General features: G+C 39.8%; 1 protein-coding gene across 1 annotated transcript in view; it reads left to right on the top strand.

Annotated features, from left to right (window-relative positions):
• Window positions 1-22,949, top strand: part of MYO3B (myosin IIIB) — a 454,205-nt gene extending 431,256 nt beyond the window's left edge. The window contains 3 exon segments of the mRNA XM_018066782.1: window positions 21,450-21,556; window positions 21,931-21,977; window positions 22,785-22,949. Coding sequence (XP_017922271.1) covers window positions 21,450-21,556; window positions 21,931-21,977; window positions 22,785-22,923 — 293 coding nt within the window. The 3' untranslated portion in view covers window positions 22,924-22,949.

Genomic DNA, 26,784 nt, shown 5'->3' on the forward strand with positions numbered 1-26,784 from the left:
TGGCAGGCAGGTTCTTTACCACTGAGCCACCAGGAAGCTGCTTTAGGTAATAGGTACCTAAATTTCAGGTCTGTGTCCTAGTAGTACATAGGACTAGGTTTATGCCATTTAACCCATTTGTAAAAGCAATATTACACAGTCAGAATATGTACCTTAGAGTTATGATTTGTATTTAGCATTTTATAAGTAATAATGTAGGCTTGTTGTATATGACAAGCTCTAGGTAAAGGCACAAAGCTTGCAGAAATCAGGAATTCCAGAGAGTGACAGAAATCTCTCTGCTTGCTGATTTGAAAGATTAGTGAAAGGGAAATAATATGATCAGGGGTCACTTATTTTTATGTACTGTTTAAAACTTATATGCCTTTAAAACAACCTATAGACAAAATCCATGGACTTTCCTGGTGTCTCAGATGGTAAAGCATCTGTCTACAATGCGGGAGACCTGGGTTCCATCCCTAGGTCGGGAAGATCCACTGGAGAAGGAAATGGCAATCCACTCCAGTACCGTTGCCTGGAAAATCCCACAGACAGAGGAGCCTGGTAGGCTACAGTCCATGGGGTAGCAAAGAGTTGGACACAACTGAGCGACTTCACTTCACTATAGACAAAATCCAGGGATGTTTAAGAAGTGGCCTGAAATTTGGGGACAGGTTCATTTTTGGGGGCTTTCTATTCTGCTAAGTTAGTCTTATGATATAGTTATAAGTATGATGTTGGTGAGGGAACAGAGTGTAGGGTTAATCCCATGTCTTACTTGCTATGTACTTTCTCTTTATACAAGATATAAATATTTATAGTGTGTAAGTTCCACAGACTTCTCAGTACAGTTCATGGGCCTCAAAATAACTGATAAGCAACTAACAGAAGTTAAAATGATGGCACTTTGTAAGCATTGCTCAGACTTCCCAGTGAGATTAAATAAGATGGAAAGATCCAAAACTCACAAATGTTTCCATAAGTGATAAATAGCATTCCTCATAGGCTCCTCACCTTCCCTTCTCCAGAGCCAGTACTGCAGGGTTTTATTAATGTCTAAATGCCCTTTACATAGAAACTCTTGGAAAGACATCACCCAGTAAAGGGGGAAAAAAAATCATAACTTTTCTTATAGCCTCCATGTACTCTGAGCATCTTATTCGAGCCTGAAGTCCTCTCTCCGTCATCCTCCCCTCCCCATGCTCCTAGCCTCTCTTGTGAAATTAACCATTGATCTGAAACTCAGAGATGCAAATCCCAAGAAAACTGGAAGCATTCCAGGGCACACAAATACAAAGTTAATTACCTAAGGAAAACTACAAGAAAGACTTTTGTTTTCCACCAAAATCTCCTCCCCAGGCTGTTAGTTATGTCGTACGTGGGCCCGATCGATATATTAGCGCTTGAGAACCAAAGTCCCTTGGAATAAATTAATCTGTCAGGGAAAGAAATAAACAAAGAACAAATTAACATGTTTTAAGACATTGCTTAAATTTTCATAAATATAGACCTTGAGATGGGATGATGAGTTCCCTGGGGCCAGCTAATATTTGGTTGTAATTAAGAGTTACTCTTTCATGTTTTGTCTGATGTAGGTGGGAAATTGCCCACGTGCTTGCTGAGTTCCTTGCTCATGTTTCCTCATAAATGCCTCTGTTTACTTCATTAATAAGAAATGGATGCCTCACAAATTACACTGGCACACTTAGCTTGTTCCACCCCTAGCTAATATTAAAATAATGAAATTCTATACACACACACACACACACACACACCATACAAGCATATTTCTTTAGGAACCTCCATGTATTAACTTTTTAGTGGCTCAGAAGGACCTAATGACCTAATCTGTGATGGACTACACCCATCTGAGAAACTTAGGCATTCCTGAAAAAGGAACCCAGTGAGCTCCATATTGGGTGCCGGTTTGGAGTGTCAATGCTGGTAATTAGCAGGAAGGACAATAACTATTTAGATTACTCGTTTGTAAGAACTATGCAAAGACTCATATAGATTCAAGAACCAGAAACCCATCTCAAACTAGCTTAGGCCACAATGCACTTTATTAGGGTTTAAACAATATCATTAGGCCTCTGTCTATGTCTCCCTCTCAGCACTGCTCAGCCTTTCAGGATGTCACTTTAAATGTTAGTAAAATGGCCACTGCCAGCCCTGAGCCAATATCCACTAGGTAGCACTTGAGATCTCAAAGAGCAAAGGGCTCTTTCTCCTCCAGTGCCCCATCTCAGATCTCCTAGAGGAGCTCCAGCCCTGTGGCCTGTGCATCCACCCATGAACTCATCTCTATAGGAGACACTCTTCCAGGCTCCCAGGCCTGGAACCAGACCCAGACCATGTGTTCACCCTGGTCTGGGGAAGAGGCAGAGGACGGGCAGGCAGCCACATCCACATTCCTGGAATATGTTCCCCACAGGAAAGATAAAGCTGTTTTACCAGAGCAGAGGGGAGGAGATATTAGGGCAAACAACCAGTAACCACTTAGAAATTTTTATTTCCAATATATTCATCATGCTCTGTGGCTGAATGTAGCAAATTTTCAAAAGGGGAGGCTGAGGCAGAGATCTCTGATTATACGTGTCTAGGTTCTATTGATGAAATTGACTACCCTCTATCAGGTAGTCAGTACTGTTCTGTAAGTTTTAAACAAAACTCCCAGTGGGTCTTGAAGAGCAGAAGTGAAGTACCTTTGGATATTCCTTTTCCAGCTATGGTAGTTCTCACAAATAAATTAAAATTTCTTTCCCTATACATGTGTAAGTATTATTCTATTTCATAGAACATATTATATTTACACTAAATATTCCTGATACTTAATTATTACTAAATCATACCCAGGGAAAAGAAACAGGGTATAGCATTTTTTATCAGTTGAAAACTTTTTAGAAATATTTGTTTGAATAATTTCATAACTCAGCCCTCTCAAGGATTTTGCATTTAGGTAGTAGATATAATCTGAATTGCATATTTTGATGTGAGATGCTTGTTCCAATTATTAAGCAATTTATATATTGTGAGCCTCAAACATGTAATTCTCAGTACATAGAGACAAAGCTGGAAATATACTCTTCAAAGCTGTGTTATCACAGAAAAGGGACTAAAGTCTCTGGAGCAAGTAGTTGTAGATCTTGGAGGTCAGAAAAATTCACTGAGTCTATTTTATTGTTTGTGGTTTTACTAACCTTCATGAGGACTTACAGCTCAACCACAGTTAATAGTACAGTAAATTCATCAGCACTGCAAACCAACTATGTTCTGGAATGAATAGAATTAGAAGCTTAGCTCTGTTGGCAGTTAGATGATATATCACCTAATCTTTATGAAGCAGAAATTTGGCTGCTGTGCTTCAAAGTAACCTATGTAACACCACACAGAAGCAGGACATTTAACCCAAGACTGGGAAAACTTGTCTAAATAAAGATTCTATCAACAAGTCATATGTGTTAAAAGATTATGTTTTTTTGTTTCTTTGTTTGTTTTATCCTTTTAAAGAGCAAGGGCCAGAGTCACTTGGCAAAATGGAATATCCAACAACTAGCTCTTGGAATAATATCTATTGTGGCAAAACTTCGCCAGTTGCACAAAATGGGAGCATTAAGCACAGGGGAGCCTAAGGGAACTCTGCAGATTGGAAATGGAATCAGTAGTTCAGCATTTCCTCTCTGAGGACTCTCTCCCTAGGGATGGGAGAGGACAAGGCAGCAGCAGCTGCTGCTGCTGCTGCTAAGTCGCTTCAGTCGTGTCCGACTCTGTGCGATCCCCATAGATGGCAGCCCACCAGGTTCCCCTGTCCCTGGGATTCTCCAGGCAAGAACACTGGAGTGGGTTGCCATTTCCTTCTCCAGTGCATGAAAGTGAAAAGTGAAAGGGAAGTTGCTCAGTCATGTCCAACTCTTCGCGACCCCATGGACTGCAGCCCACCAGGCTCCTCCGTCCATGGGATTTTCCAGGCAAGAGTACTGGAGTGGGGTGCCATTGCCTTCTCCAGGACAAGGCAGAAGATTGCAAAAGTCTTCTGCTATTGCCTTCAATAAAATAAAAGATGCCACACTAAAGAGACGATAGTACTGCAAGCAATAAATGCTGGAGAGGGTGTGGAGAAAAGGGAACCCTCTTACACTGTTGGTGGGAATGCAAACTAGTACAGCCACTATGGAGAACAGTGTGGAGATTCCTTAAAAAATTGCAAATAGAACTACCTTATGACCCAGCAATCCCACTGCTGGGCATACACACCGAGGAAACCAGAATTGAAAGAGACACATGTACCCCAATGTTCATCGCAGCACTGTTTATAATAGCTAGGACATGGAAACAACCTAGATGTCCATCAGCAGATGAATGGATAAGAAAGCTGTGGTACATATACACAATGGAGTATTACTCAGCCGTAAAAAAGAATTCATTTGAATCAGTTCTGATGAGATGGATGAAACTGGAGCCAATTATACAGAGTGAAGTAAGCCAGAAAGAAAAACACCAATACAGTATACTAACACATATATATGGAATTTAGGAAGATGGCAATGACGACCCTGTATGCAAGACAGGGAAAGAGACACAGATGTGTATAATGGACTTTTGGACTCAGAGGGAGGGAGAGGGTGGGATGATTTGGGAGAATGACATTCTAACATGTATACTATCATGTAAGAATTGAATCGCCAGTCTATGTCTGATGCAGGATACAGCATGCTTGGAGCTGGTGCATGGGGATGACCCAGAGAGATGTTATGGGGAGGGAGGTGGGAGGGGGGTTCATGTTTGGGAACGCATGTAAGAATTAAAGATTTTAAAATTTAAAAAATAAAAAAATAAATTAAAAAAAGAAAAAATAAATAAAGAGACGATAGTAATCTGTAGACAGATCTTTTGTGGAGTTTTGATTGTATGAGATTGGCAGTAAGTTTGTATCAAGGTTGGATGTTTTTACCAAACAATTTATTTGAAAGAAATTTCTCATATCCATTCCCAGGAGCCCATAACCCTAATCAGTGCTCAGTTTCCATTATTTAGAAGTCACGTTCACATAGTCACATTTATACACCTAAGAAAACTTCCCATGGGAACTGTCAAAATCAGCATGAGCCCAGCTACAGAACTTTAAGCATAGAATTCCTCCATGCCTTGAGTCTACAATGTTCTGTCTCTGCAGATTTGTATATCTCCTTTTAAATAAGCTCTGTCCTGTGTGACTGGACCTTTATACTTCTGACAGGATAGCCAATAATGTATATAAATTTGCCCGAAGTTTAGGATAGGATGACTAAAAATTATCCAAATCCCAACTCTCAGAATCTTGTGTTTCTATTGGCCTGCCAACCACCTTGATTTCTTCTCCAAATTATGTATATTGCCTGGATCAGCAGCCAGTGTCATCTGACCCTCCACTCCACTTTGGTGACCCTAACCTGAGAGACTGCTGTGTCCTAGATCTTCCCTGTTACTTTTCCCTTTCCCAGGCATCTATAAACTTGCCGAAAACTTCTTGAGGATGATTTTACCTACTATTCATTCTTAACAATTCCAGAAGAGTACATCCAACCATGTAAAAACAAATACAACCCTGAGTCTGCTTGATTCCACTGGCTTCTTTGTTATCAGAGTTAAAGGTATACTGAAGACTAGTGTTAGAATCACACAATAATGAACTTGGAATGCAAATTCCTCTTGAAATTCAACTATAATATTAATGATTTTTACAACGAGATTAGCAGCTTGTTCTAAATTAGTCTTGTAATATATCTTAGGGATCACGTTATAAGGCTTATTTATCTGTAAACCTACAATCTGTGACCAAAAGAAATACAATTCTGTATTGTAAACACTTGATTCTTTCTTATGTATACATAAGGTGAAGGGGGAGAAGGGACCCAAAAGTGAAAAAAGAGAGAAAAGCAACTTAGTGAATAACGTGACTGTCAGTGACCAGGTAGATGCAATTGTGACATCTATGACTGCCTGTATTTGCTACCTCTTTGTACAGATTGCCTAAGAATGACCTTAAGAAGTGAGCTTGGCTTGTTTTTAAATTTTCATTGTGTCAAAAATTATAACTTGAATGATCAACTTGGAATATCCTAAGTAAAGCTGTCAGGTTTTCTCTTTTTTGTCACAGATTGGTTTATAATGCTCAAACATACAGTTAAATATGTTATTTGCTATTAAGTCTGCCCCTCACTCAGGCTTCACAGTGCTGCCAGTACCTCTTATCCAGCATGGATGTTCTGATCACTAGCCACTATCAAGCCATCAGATAGGTTCCTGGGCTGGCCCAGCCCCAGGTACCAGCGACTGGTCCATTATGGCCAGGGATTGACCTGGAAATGTGGCTGTTTGGCCCTGCTCTCAAAAAGGAAGGACCTACTTGGAAAATAATATCACTGTTCATGTGTCTTCAAGAAGGGGATCTCCACAAAGTCTTTTTTTTTTTTTTAATCCAGCTTTGACAGCCTCTTTTCTTCCAGATGGTGCACGGAGCCAAGCCTGTCAGAGACCCTTAGTCTCCTGCTGCCTTTTAATGCTGGTCCTTGATTGCTAATGACCCCCAGCTGGACTGGCTCCTCAACCCATTTAACCCCTCCCTGCTGGGTCCCCGGCTCTTGCGGGGTGAGAGGCAGTGAGAGCTGGAAGTGGGAAGGTGCCAAGTCATCCAGGAGCTCCTGCCCGTCCAGAGCTAGTGGCGCGTCTCCTCTCACCATCACGCAAGCCCAAGATTGCTCCAGTGGAGAGGTCCTGTTAACATGATTCTCCCTACATTGTCACATAAATGCTACCAGGCTTCTGATTGCTAAAATTTCATTTGAATAAGCCAGGAAACACTGAAAGAGTGTTTCTTGTAGGTTTAAGAGTTGAAGACTCCTGATATGAATCCCCTGAAATATAGTTTGGAAACTTAAAATTACACCAGAATGTGTCTTTTGGTCAAATTTAGTAATCACAATGACTCATATGTGTCAGTATACAAAATCACTCCAAAAGAAGCCTGAGGGAAGGTGATAATTTCCTTCTCAAGGCCTAAATCACTATAACCAGGAGATACCCATTTCAGGTATGCTGATAATACCTGTAAGTATTACTTTGGTTAAACTTGGCTTGTTTTTTTCTGCAGCATGTTGGAACATGCTTATAGCTATACTAGTCAGGTGACTCAGAGAAGGGGGATTTAAAGGGAAAGAAAGTTGATGACATTCATTTGTTGAGAGATCTGGAGTCCAGTGGAGAAACTCAAACTCAGGTCTCATATGACCTGCTTATGACAAAATAACCTACTATAAAAATAAAGGGAAGTAGAGGGCATGAGAGATCAGTATTTTGTTTATGAGTTCATACCACTATGAACCATATGAGGTTTTTGTTAACCTCATATCAAACTGTAAGAAAACAAGCAAAAGAAATTAAGTAATTCTGTATGACCCTACAGAACTGAAGTCTGAACTCGTAATCTGAGCAGAGAACTTTGAGTCTCACTATTTTTATAAATCTTTAAATGTTTACTGGATAGTTGAATCAGATTTCATTTACAGTGTACCAAAGAATTTTTTTTCCAACATGAAGCACAAAATAGGAAAATAACCCAAATGTAATTATTTTCTATTTAGCTTTTTCTCCCCCAGATACTTCCTACTTTATTGGGTTTTTGGAGATTAAGACTGAAAGAACCAGAGGAATCTATTTTTTCACCACTAATACTACATTGATTTCACTTTTGCATCTCATTAGTTTAATGCAAACAAAAATCATACCTGTGATTTCATTGCCTCTGTTATTCACATTCTCTATGTTTCCCACAGGTACACACATACCTGTCAGTCATTTGTGTGTATAATCTCCCTCAAACCAACTCATTCATACTAATGACTGCTCTCTCTATTTGTAAAAATAGTGTAGAATTTATGAACCTGGGTGGGTGTTTGTACAGCTGTATGACATTAATCTGTAAACTGCAGGTTTTGCTCACACATGGGGAAAGACTAAGTGAGCTTAAAATGTGGTCTTTTAGTCCGTCAATAACCAAATGACCCAGAAAGGGGTTCAGATGAGGCCACCTTGTGCAACATTGCATTTTAAATGACTGAATTGTGTTAGAATGAAGTTCTGGTGTAGTTATGGAGAATTTTTCCCCCGAATGTATTTTGATTGATCATCTTTAAATTCCAGCAAGCCAGTAGGGTCAACTGCATTTATGCCCATTTTTCAGATGAGGTACTAAGAGGCCAAATAGCAGGAAGTCTGTAGTTACAGCATCTTAAAGTTGGCAAGGACCTTAAAGAGCATCTCAGCTAATGGTTCTCAGCCTTTACCTGCTTTCACACTGGTTTCATGCAACAAACATCCATCAGGCACATCTTTCACTGTACACAGATGCTCACACACTGGGAAGGAGTGTGACTCCATGCAGAACAGCTCAGAATCTCCAGGCAAGAACAGATGCAACGTCCCACATCACCATCCTCTGTTGAAACAAAAAAAAAATCACTGTATTAGTCCAACTCCATTTTACAGATAAAATGTGGCAGCCTGAGGAGGTAGGCAATTCACCCAGAACTTGAACTATGCCCAGGCCTTCTGACCCCAAGTCCAGTGCTGGCATCAGTACAGCTGAGTGGCCCTTTGCACACTCAAAACAGAAACCGGAACCAGGTGCCCAATTTAGAGAGCCAGGCAGAGCTGGGGATGAACACCCCAGAATCCCCTGCCATGAGGAATCAAAGACCCAGTCACAATTAGTTTAGTAAAACCAGCACTATCTGGTGTCTCATATCCTCAAGCATTTAAAATGTCGTTCCAATCTTCAAAGACATTCTTCCGTTCCATTTTTATCTGCTTTTACCCAGGACATTGTTTCCCAGCACCCGAGTAGTTCACTAGGTGATTTGCATCTCATTAGGAGCTCCAGAAATGACATCTCCCAGCCTGCTGCCTGGCACTGTGGGTCTGCTAAGCAGCAGATCCAGGTTGTGGATTTTTTTTTTTCATGTTGACATTTTTGAAAAAGCTGAATTAATGCTGTTTTCCCACTGGGCACAGTTTGGACGGCCATTTTCGCCTTAATTCCTGTTCCCCTACAGAACCAAAGTTATAGAACAGAAGAAGTGGGTCATCCCCACATGAAGACACCTGGCTGGAAAGGAATGCTGTGAGACCTCAAAATAAGCAGTTTAAAAACTCTTAAAAGCAGAGAGATGGGACATGATACATTCTGACCACTGTGCAAAGTAAAAGAAGGAAAAGTAACACAATCCACTGGAGTCTGTATAACTGATTCTAAGCTTGTACCTTTTAAACATTTTTGACCAGTTTCAAGCCTCCTAACACCTCAGAGATTTTGCCTTGCATTTGTTTTGCTTTTAAGGAAGTCTTATTAGGTTCCAATGGCTTTTCAGCTTTGTCACACATTCAAATAGAAACTTCCAGAAGAGTACTGAGCAGCACTGCACTTCTGGAAACCAGATATAATGTTTCCATGATCCGCAAAACTTTTCTTTTGGAATAAGAGAAGTGATTTTCCCAGTGTCCAGGGAAATCAATGTCTGCTTTGGGCTCAAGCCATTTGATGCAGCTTCCAGGGCAAAGAAAATGCTTGATGATGTTGAGGGCCCTATTGGAGATGCTTCCCCTTCCCAGAATTTCTTCTGTCCTTGCAAAACCTCTCTGACCCTGGGCCGACTTTCAAGATGGCAGCTAACAAATCCACAAAATCAACCTAAGCTCTTAGGAAAGAGTTAAATCTCTGGTCTTTTCCAACCCTGATACAAATTAAAATCATCTGAAAGGGGGAGGGGCATGTTTAAAATAATAACAATTCCAGAGACCTAATCCTAACCAACTGAATTAGGATTTCCAGGGGTGAGGCTGAGGCATTAGTGTTTTTCAAAAGGTCTTTAGGTGATGCTGACGTATAAACAAGGCAGAGAACAGCTTTCATACACCAAGAACGATGCCAGCCCCTTAAGCGAACCTGCTCTGCCTCCGCTGCCATGCTTTCTCTCTCCACGTGTTATATGCCATCCTCACTGCAGCCTTACTTGCATGGTCATCATCAGCAAGTTCAGACCTGTAACAAGTCCTAGAGGTGGGATTCATTCTCAGGGTTTTCTGACTCCCCTGCCTTTTTTCCTCTGCAACATTCGTGTTTCTTAAAGCATGGGATGTAGGTCCCTGATAGTCTGCACATTGATTTTAGATGGTGTGTGGATATGACATTAAATAACACTGAATTGTGTAAAAGAAAGTGATTCCTTTTACAATTCTCACTCTAAATTCTTCAGATTAAGGAGAAAGTCTTAGTGGTATTAGTATGTCTTAGATTCTTCTCACCTGTCTTTTTAACAAAACTTTAAGAAGCCCAGAACATTCTATGGGAAATAGAATCTAGCTCAGGTGTCATAATATTGTTTTATTCTCACTGTATATACTTTATGATTGTCTTCTATTTATGGCAAATAACACATGTTTTCCACTTACAATAGTGAGTAAAGCTTCCTTTTAAAAGAAGTGTATTTAAGTGAAAAAAGAAATTAAGTTGATTTTTAAAATATTAAAGAACAATACAGGTGTCTTGAATATAGCAAAAAAAGAAAAGTTTTGGCAGTTGAATGACAGAAGTTTGAAAAATACGTTCCTACAACATGGCAATTTTAAAAATAGGCATCTTCACACCTGTTAGCCAATGGAAACTTTCATCTACCGTTTCATTACACCAGACAGGCAACTAGTTTCTCAAGGTCCATGTTTCCAAAGTCCAACTGGTTCCTCAAAGGTCCAGCCAGGACCTTTGAACTTTGTTGCTGCTACCAGCTCAAGAGGAATCCTGAAACACAGGTGACTGATAACCACGGACAGGAGCAAAGGGCAGTCATTCACCCTCTCAAGTAGTTAATGAAATACAGATCAAAACAAATGATATGCCTTTTTCTTTCACCTATTGAATTGTCAGGCTTTTTCTTAAAGATGCTGGTCCATGATACTGAAAGCCTTCAGAAACAAGTCATCTCAGGTACAGGTGATAGAAGTATATTTTGCTACATACTTCCTAGAGGCAATTGGAAATAAAAAATGTAAAATTTAAAAATATATATAATCTGTGACCAGTAATTCCATTTCTAGGGACTTATCCTAAGAAAATAATGTGAATTGTCAAAGCTCAAACTATGACTATGTTCCCCACAGCATTACTTATTATTGAAAAACACTGCAAGCAACTTCTGTGCCCAAAACAAGAAATTGTATAAGTTAATTATGGTTCATTCATAAAATGAAATAGCATGCAACTTTAGAATTGATGCCATTTAGATAAATCAGGAAGACAGATAAGAAATGTGTTCCAACATTTGCTGCTGTTATGGCAATGGGATCAGGGTTTTTTGTTGGGTTTTTTTTTTTCTTTTCTTTTCATTGCTTAACTTATTTGAACATCATGTCATTCATTACTTTAAAAATGTAACTCAAAGTATGATACTATTTTTAAATTAGGCCAAATAATGGAAAAACATTTATACTGTTAAGTATGAGGAAAAGTAGTAACAAAGTATATGAATGACTAATTTTTGTTTAAAAAAGTGAATATATATTTGTAGAAAAAATACTGAAATGATTTTAAGAAAAAATTACACAATGAACCTTGTTTGTTAAAGGCCATTTTCATCTCCCTTGTTGGTAGACTAAGGTTCCCCAGAGGTGTCCCAGGACAGGAAAGTCCTTGGCAATAATATCCCAATTGACAGAAGCAAAGAGTGGACCACAGAAATGGAACAGACCTTAATGCGAATGATGAATAGTCACCATTCATTCATTCATTATGTGGTGAGAGTATGTCAAGCCCTGAGCTATGAAATAGTTTCAGGAGAAGTTATTACCACTTCCCTTACTAATAAGGAGAAAATTCCACACAGATGATTTAAAACTCCACCATCTTCCACAGGCACTAATGTAACTCAGGGATGTTTTCTTTGTAGCAATTTTGCAATCTTGAAGAAGATTGTTCATGACATAACATGGCAACTGGGAAAATTTGTAGCTTTCCTTTCATCTTAGAAAGGAAGATCTGAATTACATGCACCCCAGGAGAAAATCTCTCTTTCTGGTGTGTTTGTGTGTGTGTGTGTGTTTTACAAAAACCTACTGAATTCCTTAGTCTTTCCTGAAGTTAGATGTAGTAAGCTGAAAACTTGTCAGAATGTCTCAGATAAAGAACAAGCATCAAAATACAGGCCATGACCTAGGCCATGGGGTTCAAATCAAAAGACCTGAGTCCAAGCCCAGGTTCTGAGCAGAGGCCAGCAGAGGGGCCCAAGCTCCTTGACCTTTAGAACGCCTAGACATAAAAGCAGGGAGCTGAACCACAGAGATTATCATCTTCCATATCATGACTTAAAATGGAACATTTGAACTTCCAAGGCATGATTTCTCCCCTTTGACTCCCTATCCAGTATGTATGGATGTGAGAGTTGGACCATAAAGAAGGCTGAGTGCCAAAGAATTGAAGCTTTTGACCTGCAGTGTTGGAGAAGACTCTCTTTTTAATTTATTTAATTGGAGGCTAATTACTTTACAATATTGTAGTGGTCTTTGCCATACATTGACATGAATCAGCCATGGTGTACCTGTGCCCCATCCTGAAACCCCCTCCCACCTCCCTCCCCATCCCATCCCTCAGGGTCATCCCAGTGCACCAGCCCTGAACACCCTGTCTCATGCATCGAACTTGGACCTGTGATCTATTTCACATATGATAATATACATGTTTCAATGCTGTTCTCTCAAATCATCCCACCCTTGCCTTCTCCCACATGGAGAAGACTCTTGAGAGTCCCTGGGGCTGCAAGGAGATCCAACCTATCAATCCTAAAGGAAATCAGTCCTAAATATTCATTGGAAGGACTGATGCTGAAGCTGAAGCTCCAATACTTTGGCCACCTGATATGAAGAGCCATCTCATTGGAAAATACCTTGATGCTGGGAAAGATTGAAGGCAGGAGGAGAAGGGAGTGACAGAGGACGAGATGACATCAGTGACTCAGTGATGAGTGTGAGCAAGCTCCTGGAGATGGTGAAGGACAGGGAAGCCTGGTATGCTGCAGTCTATGGGGTTGCAAAGAGTCAGACATGACAGAGAAACTGAACAACAACAACTCCTTATCAACTTCTCTGACATAGCCCATGTCCCACAGCATATCAGGAGCCAGTGGTTTACAACACACTGGTTGTTTATCTAAAATTCAAATCTAGACAAATATTTTTTTTCTTTTCCTAAGTCTGGAAACCCTAATTCCACAGACTTCATAATTATACAATTTTCTATAGACTGCATCCTTTTTTTTTTTTTTTTTTTTCGGCTGTGCCCAAGCAGCATGAGAAATCCTAGTTCCCCAAGCAGGGATCAAACCCATGCCCCCTGCCATGGGAGTGAGGAGTCTTAACCACTGAATCACCACCAGAGAAGTCCCACAGACTGCATTTTTAAAGTAGTGCAAATCATTGAGCTCTTTATGCTAATGTGGTTCTTATTGGTCTAGTACCATGGCCGTCAACCATGCTGCACGTTAGAACCGTCTAAGGAAATGAAATCTGTCTATCTATCCATCTGGTCTTCCCTGGTGACTCAGCAGCAAAGAATCCATCTGCAGTGTAGGAGACACAGGTTCTATCCCTGGGTCAGGAAGATTTCCCCTGGAGAAGGAAATGGCAACCCACTTCAGTATTGGTTCAGATGGTAAAGTGGAAGTTTAGTCACGAACTTGTGTCCAACTCTTTGAGACCCCATGGACTGTAGCCCACCAGGCTCCTCTGCCCATGGGATTTTCCAGGCAAGAATACTGGAGTGGGTTGCCATTTCCTTCTCCAGAGGATCTTCCTGACTCCAGGGTTGAACCCAGGTCTCCCACATTGTAGGCAGATCTTTACCATCTAAGCCACTGGGGAAGTTCAGACGGTAAAGCATCTGCCTACAAAGCTGGAGACCCGGGTTCAATCCCTGGGTTGGGAAGATCTCCTGGAGAAGGAAATGGCAACCCACTCCAGTATTCTTGCCTGGAAAATCCCATGGACAGAGGAACCTGGGAGGCTACAGTCCATGGGGTCGCAAAGAGTCGGACACGACTGAGTGACTTCACTTCACTTCATTATTTTCACCTGGGAAATCCCATAGACAGAAGAGCCTGGTAGGGCTACAGTCCATGGGGTCCCAGGAGTCAAACTCAACTTAGTGACTAAACTACCACTAGCACCATCTATCTATCTGTCTGTCTATCTTCTGTCTATCTGTCTGTATCTAGGGCTTGACTGGTGGCTCAGACAGTGAACAATCTGCCTGCAACACAGGAGACCTAGGTTTGATGCCTGGGTTGCAAACATCCCCTGGAGGAGGGCATGGCAACCCACTCAAGTATTCTTGCCTGGAGAATTCATGGACAGAGGAGCCTGGTGGGCTACAGTCCATGAATGTATAGTAGGTCCTGATTGGTAATTTTTAAATTTATTTTTTAATTGTAGGAAAATTGCTTTACAATGTTGTGTTGGTTTCTGCTGTACAACAACTCAAATCAGCCATCATTATACATATATCCCCTCCCTCTTGAGCCTCCCTCCTCTCCTCCCATCCCACCCCTCTAGGTCATCACAGAACACCAAGCTGGGCTCTCTGCATTATATATGGACACTGGTACTTTTAAAACCTGAACATCTGCTTTAGTGTGAAGAAAATGACCCTAAATAGAATGTATCTCATAACCTCATATAGGATTTGCATCTGTAAATCCAAACTCTGTTTGCTTCAAGAGCATGTTTTACTTGACAAGCAAGCCTGGAAATGCCTCATCCACAAAATGGCAATCAAATCAGCAGTCCTACTGCTCAGAAAGTATCCATGTCTGCTGAGGCCCTCAAGGAGCATGCAAAAGACTGGCTTTCCCTGAAACCCTGCTCCCTGCCTTCCCACTCCTCAAGACTTGGAATCCGTACTGTCCCACCAAGCCAGAGAATATTCAGGCTGCATGACCCATCCTGCCATCCCTGTGGTTGTCTTTCCCTTGCTGTAACCATGCTAGGAAATTTACCAGAACTGGCACATCCAGATTAGGTGATGAAAACGGAGACAGTCTTAGGGTCAATGTTTGGGAAGAGCATTTGTGGCCAAAATAACTCTAACTCAGCAAGTCAAATAGAACAGAGGAAGTCCTTCTTTATCTCTGAGATGCTAGGAGAAAAACAAAAAGCCTCGTTTGTGACTTAAAATTGTGTTTGAATTAGGGTTGCCAGATTTAGAGGAGAAAATAGAACACCTGGCTAGATTTGAATTTCCGATAAATAACCAATCACTTTTTAGTGTAGGTCCGGAATATTGCACAGGATATACTTACACTCAAAAGGTATCAGTTGCTGATCTGAAATTCAAATGTAAGCAGGTACCAGGTATTTGATCTAGCCACTCTAGTTAGAATATACCTGCATGTTCAATAAAGAAAATTGAAATATTAAATTCCCAAGCAGGTCATTTAAAGTTACAGAACAAAGCCATCAACTGAATTCAGCCATTTGTTTCTCACCACAGGCTTGAACAATTGTGCAGTCATGCCAGGTAATGACTTGGAATTAAGGAATAAGGAGTCCAGTTCAGTTCAGCCACTCAGTCGTGTCCAACTCTTTGTGACCCATGGACTGCAGCACACCAGGCCTCCCTCTCCATCACCAACTCCTGGAGTTTACTCAAACTCATGTCCATTGAGTCGGTGATGCCATTCAACCATCTCTTCCCCTGTTGCCCCCTTCCCCTCCCACCTTCAATCTTTCGCAGCATCAGGGTCTTTTCAAATGAGTCATTTCTTTGCATCATGTAGCCAAAGTATTGGAGTTTCAGCTTCAACATCAGTCCTTCCAATGAATATTCAGGACTGATTTCCTTTAGGATGGACTGGTTGGATCTCCTTGCAGTCCAAGGGACTCTCAAGAGTCTTCTCCAACACCACAGTTCAAAAGCATCAATTCTTCTCCGCTCAGCTTTCTTTATAGTCCAACTCTCACATCCATATATGCTGCTGCCGCTGCTGCTAAGTTGCTTCAGTCGTGTCTGACTCTGTGCGACCCCATAGACTGCAGCCCACTAGGCTCCACTGTCCCTGGGATTCTCCAGGCAAGAACGCTGGAGTGGGTTGCCATTTCCTTCTCCAATGCATAAAAGTGAAAAGTGAAAGTGAAGTCGCTCAGTCATGCCCGACTCTTCACGACCCCATGGACTGCAGCCTACCAGGCTCCTCTGTCCATGGGATTTTCCAGACAAGAGTACTGGAGTGGGTTGTCATTGCCTTCTCTCCATACATGACCGCTGGAAAAACCACAGCTTTGACTAGATGGACTTTTGTCGGCAAAGTAATGTCTGTGCTTTTTAATATGCTATCTAGGTTGGTCATAACTCTTCCTCCAAGGAGCAAGCATCTTTTAATTTCATGGCTGCAGTCAACATCTGCAGTGATTTTGGAGACCCAAAAAATAAAGTCTGCCACTGTTTCCCCATCTATTTGCCATGAAGAGATGGGACCAGATGCCATGATCTTAGTTTTCTGAATGTTGAGTTTGAAGCCCACTTTTTCACTCTCCTCTTTCACTTTCATCAAGAGGCTCTTTAGTTCTTTTTCACTTTCTGCCATAAGGGTGGTGTCATCTGCATATCTGAGGTTATTGATATTTCTCCCGGCAATCTTGATTCCAGCTTGTGCTTCTTCCAGCCCAGCATTTCTCATGATGTACTCTGCATATAAGTTAAATAAGCAGGGTGACAATATACAGCCTTGATGTACTCCTTTCCCTATTTGGAACCAGTCTGTTGTTCCATGTCCAGTTCTAACTGTTGCTTCTTGATCTGCATACACATTTCTCAAGAGACAGGTCAGGTGGTCTGGTATTCTCATCTCTTTCACAATTTTCCGGTTTGTGGTGATTCACACAGTCAAAGGCTTTGGCATAGTCAATAAAGCAGAAGTAGATGTTTTTCTGGAGCTCTCTTGCTTTTTCAATGATCCAGAGGATGTTGGCAATTTGATCTCTGGTTCCTCTGCCTTTTCTAAAACCAGCTTGAACATCTGGAAGTTCATGGTTCACATATAATGAGTATTCCCTAAATCAGACCTGATTTAGCATTTCCTGGTGCTATTGAAACTACCTCCATATTTCTTGCATTTTCTGACAGATTTATATCCAGTTTATTATAGAGTTCTGTGACAACTCAGAAGAGAAGGGTGTGTTCAAGATCTCAAAAATGAAATAAAAAAGGTGCAGGGGAAAAAAATGTACAGAGATTCTTGAAAAGGAAAGAGACCTATGTGAAATGCAAATAATATACTTCTAAAAAGCACAGTAGGTAGGTGATACCCAGAGTATGGGCTTCCCAGGTGGTGCTAGTGGTAAAGAACCCACCTGCCAATGCAGGAGATGCAAGAGACACAGGTTTGGTCTCTGGGTCAGGGAGGTCCCCTGGAGGAGGGCATGGCAACCCACTCCAGTATTCTTGCCTGGAAAATTCTATACAGAGTAGCCAGGCTGGCTAACGTCCATGGGGCCACAAAGCATAGGACATAACTGAGCATGCACACACACACACACACAACCCAAAGTATTACAAACTGAAGTTTGGCTTGGCTTACAAATATTTATGTGAGGCAGAAATTGGCTACTTACAGAATATGAACTTCATTGTCTCCCTCATATTCTAACGTATGTCTTCAAACTCAAATTGCCCAGTTTATCTACATAAACTAGTCAAATGAACTAGGAAATTGCCAGATGATCCTGTTGCTTTGTATCTCTTATGGGCAAACTGATTGGCTCAAGGGCTAAAAGACAGGGATTCATGCATCCACTCTGCCACTTACAGACTTAGTCTTTCTCACCTGTAATTTCTTGATATGCTGAAAGAAACAATAATTTTTGTTCTACATGCCTCCTTTTTTTTTTATTTTTAAGGAAAAAAATCTTGACAAACTTCTCACAGTACATACACACATAGATTTAATCAGTATACCATATGCTATTTTGTGTTTTGCTTCTTTTTCTTAATTTTGAATTTTCATGTATCAGTATCATAGCCATTTTTATCCTCATTGGTGCTTTCATGACATGACATCATATTTATATCTCAGCAGTAATTTCTCCCCAATTATTAAAGATTTATAATGATTCTCTCTTTTTTCTGTTGAAGAAAGTGTTACATCCATCTTCATACAAGTGATCTTTTTGTTCTCTTTCAGTTTACTTTGTTGGAACACGGTCCTTGAAACAAATTGCTTAGCTTTTGTTACCTATTGTCAGTCACTTCAGGAGAAGGGAAGCCTGTAGACTCATCTGTGTATCCAGGGCCACTCCCACATTGTCTTTTGACCTTTCAGTTTATCCTAATAGAAAGGCAGTAGTAATTGTTTTAACTGAAGCTCTTTGTCAAGGTGGCTGAATATTTTTCAGTATCTCATTTCATAATTGTATTTCAACATATATAAATATATCTGTTAGCTCAGTTGGTAAAGAATCTGTCTGCAGTGCAGGAGACCCAGGTTCAATCCCTGGGTGGGGAAGATCCCCTGGAGAAAGAAATGGCAACCCACTCTGGTATTCTTGCCTGGAGAATTCCATGGGCAGAGGAGCCTGGCGGGCTACAGTCTATGGGGTCGCAAGAGTCAGACATGACTGAGCGACTAAACCACCACCACCATCTTTCTCTTTCCTCAGCCTTTCCACATTATGTATAGTATCGTGTCTCTATATTTTAATTTGTTTTTAATCTTTCTGCTGCACTTTCTTTCATCTTAAGGTTTTGTTACTGTTCATTATATAGAATATTCTACTTTAATATAATTGAACCCATCCTTGTCCCTATTATCTTCTTCCCCAGTTAAGAGCGATAGTCTATTTCATTTCCTTCTACAGTTTTCATGGGGCTGTTTAAAATGTTTAACTATAGAACATCTGGAATTTATTGTGGCCTGTGAGAATCATGGACTGTATTGAGAAAAGTAAAAGATTTAGAATTTTAAAAGAACTAATTTGAGTTCAACAGCAACAGCTATGGCCTTAGGCAAGTCACTGACCTCTTAAGGCACGGTGTCCTCTACTAGACTGAAGGCAAGGACCTTGTCTTATTTCTCTTTGACTTCCCCACATTATCAAGCAAATTACCTCACATATAGAATGTTTTGTAAGCTCTATATTTAAATTACATTTTTTCACATTGCTGTCCAGTTGTTGTAACAGCAGTTATTGAATTTGTTTCTCAATTTAGTTGGCTGCTTGTGATTGATCATATATTACTAATACTCAATTTTGTTCCAATAGCAAAATACCTGTTCCAGTGTTTTGAAAAATATCATAAAATATGGAGGTATTAAAGTTAAAATAATAAAAATTAAAATTTGATGCTAAATCAGATACCAACTTATGCTAGATTTTAGTACGGTATCAGATACTAATATTTTGTTTTAATTTATGGGAAATTTTAAAAAGAGAAAATTCAATGCAATAACTGATTCTAAGATTCGGGAAAAGAACACCCACCCATAGTACCGCAAGTTCATCAAAAGCAAAAGTTGAGAATCACGTCTTATATTAAGCATTTCTAATGGAGAATATAAATAAAGGCTTCGATCAATTGTATTCTTTACATAAAGAACAAATGAACTGGGCTGAACTTCAGCTGAACCCCAAAACTATTTAAGATCAGTCTTTTGAGTTGCTAGGGTTGGAATTCCTGTAATAGTAGAAAGTCTAAAAGAGAATAGATGTCAGATCTCCAGTACATGCTTAAAATAAGCAACCTTAACTCTAAACGCTTCTGTTCATTAATCTATAAATCTGAAAGTATAATGTAAAAGGGCCTCACAACCTCAGATTCTACCATATTACAAAATATGGACTTTGCAAAGCATACGGAGGTAGGTGTGTTGGAACTATCAGAAAGTACCCATTTCAGTTCTGGATTCCTTATACTCTGAGGTTGCTGCTAGTACAAGAGGCTGAAGTCCTGTTCTCTGCACAGCTCCTGAAGAAGTAAATGGAGATGTCTGTCCAGGCTATTGGAATCCTCTGCAAGCACCATCATTCTGCTGTGCTAATTAATATTTTTTCATGGAGCTTACTTTTATGCAGACCTTTGACTTTTTAAAAGAATTTTTTATTAAGAAAGACAATATGGTATAGTTTTTTTAACTGCTAGAATAGGAGGTAGGAGATCTAGGGTTGGGTCTCTACTCTGTCACTTAAACTGGAGTGAATCATTCCACATTTATGGGCCTCAGTTTCCTTTTGTGAAAAAATGGGTATTTAGAACAGATAGTTCCTAAATCCCTGTGTGGTTCTAATAGTCGTGTTCAAACATAGATATGTTCCAGCTCAAAAAAATGCAAAACTTCATATTTAGGAAACTGATAATTTGCTCTTCATAATGGTCTTTGCTGAGTCATTCTTCACTTAGAAAATTCCCCTAGAATTTCCTTGTAGAGTAAGAATCTCTAATAAAATCAAACTATGATTCCAAGTACAAATCGCTCTTTTATAAATAATTAGTTTATGGTATACATATCCTTGTTTCAGGAAAGTGATATCTCTTCTCCAGACCGTGACACTCATGAGCAGTATTTTATGGCAGCTGTGTGTGTGTGTGTGTTTGTGTCTATGTGTGTGTTTGTGTCTGTGTGTGTGTTGGCAAGAAGTTAGAACTGCTGAATTCTGATTCAGATATAGTGCAAAAGGATAGCAGGCTTCACAGAAAGCACCTGCTTGGAAGGGAAATAAATCATGACTTCATTGCACACGTGGCTTCTTAATCTCTAGTGCACCCTTGGTCCAGGGTTCTGAAATCAGGACTAAGACAGAGAGGCTGCTCCGTGAAATCGTGCAATCATCCTTTCCCCTTCTCCTTTACACTACCTCCAGGGACTGCATGGATCAGTGGCATTGTTCAAAGCATTTCAGAAAATACTAGCTCAAGCCACTTTGCCTCCAAAATGTATCCCACCAAAAGGTTTGCTTCTCATCGACCCAACAATGTGTGTTCTCCAGATGTCTTTGAACTCTCACTGTAGGATGTGGTACAAACTGCCGCAGATTGCCTTCATTGCCTTAACTATCTCACCAAGAGGGCATTCTCTACCCTACAAAGGCTGACCACCAACCTCTACTTCACCAACATGGACAAACCAATTTGCTTTCTGTCACTGTTGACTGCTGACTCAGATAAGAAAGATGAAGGCAAAGTCCCTGATGGCTGCCCTTGTTTACATAGCAGTCCGTGTGTGTGTGTGTGTGTGTGTGTGTGTGTGTGGCATATTTCTCCTGATATTAGCAAAGCTCTAACTTGCTTGTTAAAATAGGACAGGGTTTCTGCTAAATGCATTTATGTGATGAGCAATTTTACACTTAATTTCCCCCAAACCTCAGATAGTTGACAGAAAAGTTCTGCTATCTTGTTGCAGATTCAGAAAATGGTCTTGCACAGAAGCAGCGAACACCTCGCCGAAGATGTCAGGAGCCCAAAATGTTGAGTAGCCCTGAGGACACCATGTACTATAACCAGTTAAATGTGAGTTCAAAGTGGCCATAAAGCTGTTTCACTGGCTTTGTTTCCAGTTAATAATTCTGTTATTAATACCTGTTCCAGCCCCTCCAGCCCCACCCCCACTCTCTTATACTCTCGTCTTGAACATGTGCTTAGGCCCTTTATCTGTTGCTTTCATGTCAGGATGTCTGCCTTCACGGTGAATAATTGATGTGGTTTATCAAAGACGAGCAAGATGCATGCTTCATCAGGCTCACTTGAGCCCTTTGATCAAAAAAATTATGCTGTGACTTCTGATATTATCAGCATCTGCTTGCATTCAACACAAAATCACTTTGAATTAAAAATTAACGACTTGCTGCTTTGCTTTGACTGTGTGTTCTTGGCCCTCTCCACAGGGAACTCTAGAATATCAAGGGAGCAAGAGGAAGCCAAGAAAACTTGGGTAAATATCTGTCTTCTTAGTTCTAAGCAACTGTAAACAGACGGGGTCCTTTGTGATATTACAGAAAATGCAAAACTTTCTAGAGAGGCTTCTAAAAACATGCAGTGGGGATATCATCACTATTATTGACATTGGAAACTACTTTTCACAGTAGCAAGTATACAAAACTTGAAGCTATTCTGTCTGAAAAGACTGAAATTGCCACCAAAAGGTAAATGTTATTTCTCATAATTATCCCAGGGAATTATACTGTCTTTATAATTCAAGACATGTATTGGGCTGTATAAAACTCTCCCACAATCAGAGCACTCCATGCAGTGCAAATACTCCTTCCTCCACATTCCTCTACTCCTGAGCCTTAAAGGTACACAGAGGAAATTTTCTCCCAATGATTAGCCAGGGGACACTACAGAGTTTGTGGCTGATTTGACTGTTAGCATCTCGATTGAGAATAGCAATGAGATAGGTAATTGGTAGTAGTTTGAGAGCTAAAGATGGTCAGCAAGGGAACTTTCCCATCTAGAGGGAACCAGACAAGTTAATTCACATAAATCAAACTGCAATAGGATCACAACTTCCAGACACCACTAAATTGGGCCCGTTATTAGTGTGTGACCCAGATGTGAAAGGCTTTGTGAATCAGACCCCAGTTTCCATGCTGGGAGACCCTGAGCTACACTAAGCTGTGCCCCACCACCCAGTGTGAGAGCCCAGCCCTGGTCCAGGTACTCACACAATTTTAGCTGCCCCATTGATGACTGCTGCACTTGTTTTCTTTCTCTGCTGAAATTCTTTCCTTTGTTGCAGCCAAATCAAAATGCTTGATGGAGAAGATGAATATTACAAATCTCTGTCACCTGTGGACTCTATCCCTGAGGAAGACAACTCAGTCCACCCTTTCTTTTTTTCTTCATCTTCAAAAGGGGCATCTTTTGCTCAGCACTGAGCTATACTTCCTGCCTCCCAAGTCTGTTGAGGGTAAGAACAATCATGGTAATTCACTAACTGTCATTTAATAAGAAAGGTGCAATGGGATCAATTTCTTTGGACATGTGATCTGTGCTGGAGCCTTACTGAACAACTTTCAGATTCCAAACCATTTTCTCCTACCTCCATCACCTCCCCCCTTCCCCCTGCAACATCTGCTCTGTAGCCTGAGCTGGGCAACCCCTCCTTTTCTTATCTCTTGAGTCCCTGTGGAACATGAGCACACCTCCACTACAGCAATACCCATAATTCATGCCCCAGCATCTACGAGAGTAACAATCTCCCCTGAGGACACTGACGATATTTCTTTATTTTTCCTACCACATCGTTCCATGCAGAATCTGCCCCTGTGAAAATCCAGGAATCCCTTTCCTCCTCACCTCTGCACTGCACGCTCTTTCCTTTTGCTGGTCTTTTCTATCCTTCCTGCCTCACCACAGGGTTGGGGCTCCATTGCTGAGTGCCCCCATCCCGGAGGGATACACTCAAGGTCTCTGAGGCCAGGATAATGTTTCATGCTTAGGGGAAGAAGCCTGAATCTTTCAGGTTCTTCCTTTAAGGCAAATGAACCCCTCTGCTGCTGGTTATTATTCTGATAAAGCTTTGCTTCTTTATTCCACCTAAGACACCTTCATCGCCTTGACAGTAAAAGGAAAGGAATGAACTGGAAAGAAAATGTGGACCCATCAGAGTTCGTGTCACACCATTTTGTAACTGTCCATTCCCTGGTTGTCTCCATGAGGCCATGAGAAGCTGCAGAGGAAGTATCTTGTCTCATCCATCTTTGTGGCCACAGAGTCTAGCACAGTGCCCAGCACAGGGAGGACATGTCCACCTTGAGTGAGTGGAGATACTTATTTACACAAACATATCTGAAGTTACTTTCAATTATATGTGATATAGCATTGATCACTTTTCTTATACCATAAGCTCTGATTTTTCACTGAAGCTTGGACTAGTCCTATTTAATCATATTATACCATATATGACTCAGTGTGATCCAATGCAACAAACTCTTTTGAGTAACTACTCTGTGCAAAGCAATATGTGAGACTGCTGTGTGATATGAAAATCTAACAAGACCCTTTCTCTAGAAAAGATGTTCTTAATACTCTTTCTACTTTAAAAATATTTGGCAGATAGTATACATGGGAATACCTAGATTTTGAGAAAAATATACTTGAGGAAATAGAAAAAATAATTGTTACCAAAGTTTTAAAGGGGAGTTCTAATAAGCATTTAAAACACAAATGATGAAATGAGGCATTTAAAGATCTCAGAAATTGTAATGTTACAAGAAAAAGAAATAGAGCCAATTATTCAATAGTTAAACTTTACTGTTTAAAAAATGAGTCTTGATCATTTTTCCAGATCTTCACCCTAAATGTTATGTTCATAAGGTATGCAAATAGAGCAGAAACACAAATGCATTTTATTTTATTGTTTAAAATATAGTATATAGAATATATAGATTTTAACATTATTATTAATATAAGTAGTTTTGGCAATTTCACTTTCATAATTGATTCATCTAGTTTTGATTTGATAATGTCAGCTGTCAAACTGTTGAATATAAGTGTTCATAATCTCCCATTTGTCTATGTATAATTGTATACACAGGCTTGTTTCTAATTAAAATATATCTATAAATAAAGTTTAAAAGGAAACAGAAATAATTATAAAATCATAATTCAGAAGTTCTAAAATAACTGGTCACATAGAATAACTGCTTTGGTAATATCATAGCTCCTAACAGTACTTTAGAAATGATGTTCATTATCAGTTACTGCATAGATAAGATAGACTACAGATGTTATTCTTTGACTAGTTATAATGCCACAAACTCAAAGAGCATTCCTAAATCTTTAGATGGGAATGATGCAAACTGGAATCTCATAGATGACTTACTAGATTTATGAGGGTAATGTGCATATAGCAAAAACAAAGCAAAAGACAAACAGTCCAGAACATTCTTCTTCTCGATGCCCCAAACTTAGTCCCTCTCCCAGAAGCAGTCATTTTTAAAAATTATTTCTAATACTTTTAATGGTTTCCATCATGTCTCTGAATAATTTGCTTTGATGTTGATTTGTCATTTAAGACAATATCTATTCTCCCCTCTATGAAAGATGTGCATTTATCTCAATTTCTTCACCCCTCTCTTCTTCCAGGGCTTACAATTTTGTGTTTAAATGGTTGTTGATTACCTTTTAAACTTTAAATTATATAATTAAATACCTATTTTTTTGTGCTATTAACTTCAGATAGTAGCTCTGTGAGAATGCCTGACATGAAGAAAACCAGAAGACTGAAGGGTAATATCAAAACAAATAGAATAATGATCCTTAGACAAAATAGAAATAACTCCAAGAATAGTAGAACAGTATTTTAAAACTTCATGGAAACCATTGGTGTTCATGTTCTGAGCTGCTGTTTCTTCCTCCATTTTCGTTCATCTGCAGACATGCCTCCATCCCCTTTCTAAACTTAATTTTTAAATATAGTACATATATAGAAATAGGCACAAATCAGAAGGCTTAGCTCAATAAGTTATCAGAAAGCAAGTATCTATGTGACCACTCCTACAGTCAAGACCAGAACACTGTCAGCACCCTAGCAGCCTCCTTCCCAATCAATACCACCCCCTCCTCCCTCTTCAAAGAGAAGCACTCTCATGACATTATGGTAAATACTTCCTTGATCTTCTTCATAGTTTTACCATTTACATGTATCCCTAAACACTACAGTTAGGTTTTATCTTTTATAGATAGATTTGGGAAACTGTATATAAATGGAATCATGTAGTATGTAATTTGAGAGGGCCTTGTTCTTTTTATTCAGTGTTATGTTTGTGAAGTTCATCTGTGTTATGGGATATAAATGTAGTTCATTCATTTTCATGACTGTATAGTATTCCAGGATATAATTATGCCATAATTTATTTAGCCATTCTACTTTTGACAGACAAATATGAATTGCTTCCAATCTGGGTCTGTTTTGCAAATTGCTACCACAACATTATTGTATATGTCTCTTAGTTTATATTTGCATGCCTTTCTATTGGCTGTGTACCTAGGATTAGAATTACAGGATCCTAAGGTACGCATACCCTCACTTCAGTAGATGATGCCAAACTCTTTTCCTAAGTGATATACAAATTTAGTCATGCTGGTAGTATAAGAAAGCTCCCATTGTTCTGCATTCTCACCAGCGCTTGCTGTGATCAGTCTTCTTCATAGGAGCACTCTGACAAGTATAAAGTAGGGTCTTACTGTAATTATAGCTCACACATCGCTGACTAATAATGATATTGAGCATATTTATATGTGTTTAATGGCCATTTTAGATGTCTCCTTTTGCTACATGTCTGTTTTTTATTGATTGACTATTTTCCTTTAATTTAAGGAATGTATTATACATTGTTAGTTATATGTGTTGCAAATAATTCCTAAACTAGGTGACTTGCCCTTTCTTCTTCTTAAAAAGCCTTTTGATTGAAAAAAAGTTTGTCACTTTAACATAGTACAACATATCAATCTTTTCCCTTTTGATTAGTGGTCTTTTATAGCCTGTTAAGAATTGAATCGCCAGTCCATGTCTGACGTAGGGTGCAGCTTGCTTGGGGCAGGTGCATGGGGATGACCCAGAGAGATGTTGTGGGGAGGGAGGTGGGAGGGGGGTTCATGTTTGGGAATGCATGTAAGAATTAAAGATTTTAAAATTTAAAAAAAAATAAAAAAATTAAAAAAAAAAAAAAACAGAAACAAGTTAAAAAAAAAAAAAAGAATCTTTTACTTAACAAGGTTATAAAGATATTTGC

The sequence above is a fragment of the Capra hircus genome, chromosome 2 (genome assembly GCF_001704415.2).
Source record: "Capra hircus breed San Clemente chromosome 2, ASM170441v1, whole genome shotgun sequence".
In the NCBI taxonomy this organism is placed as follows: Eukaryota; Metazoa; Chordata; class Mammalia; order Artiodactyla; family Bovidae; genus Capra; species Capra hircus.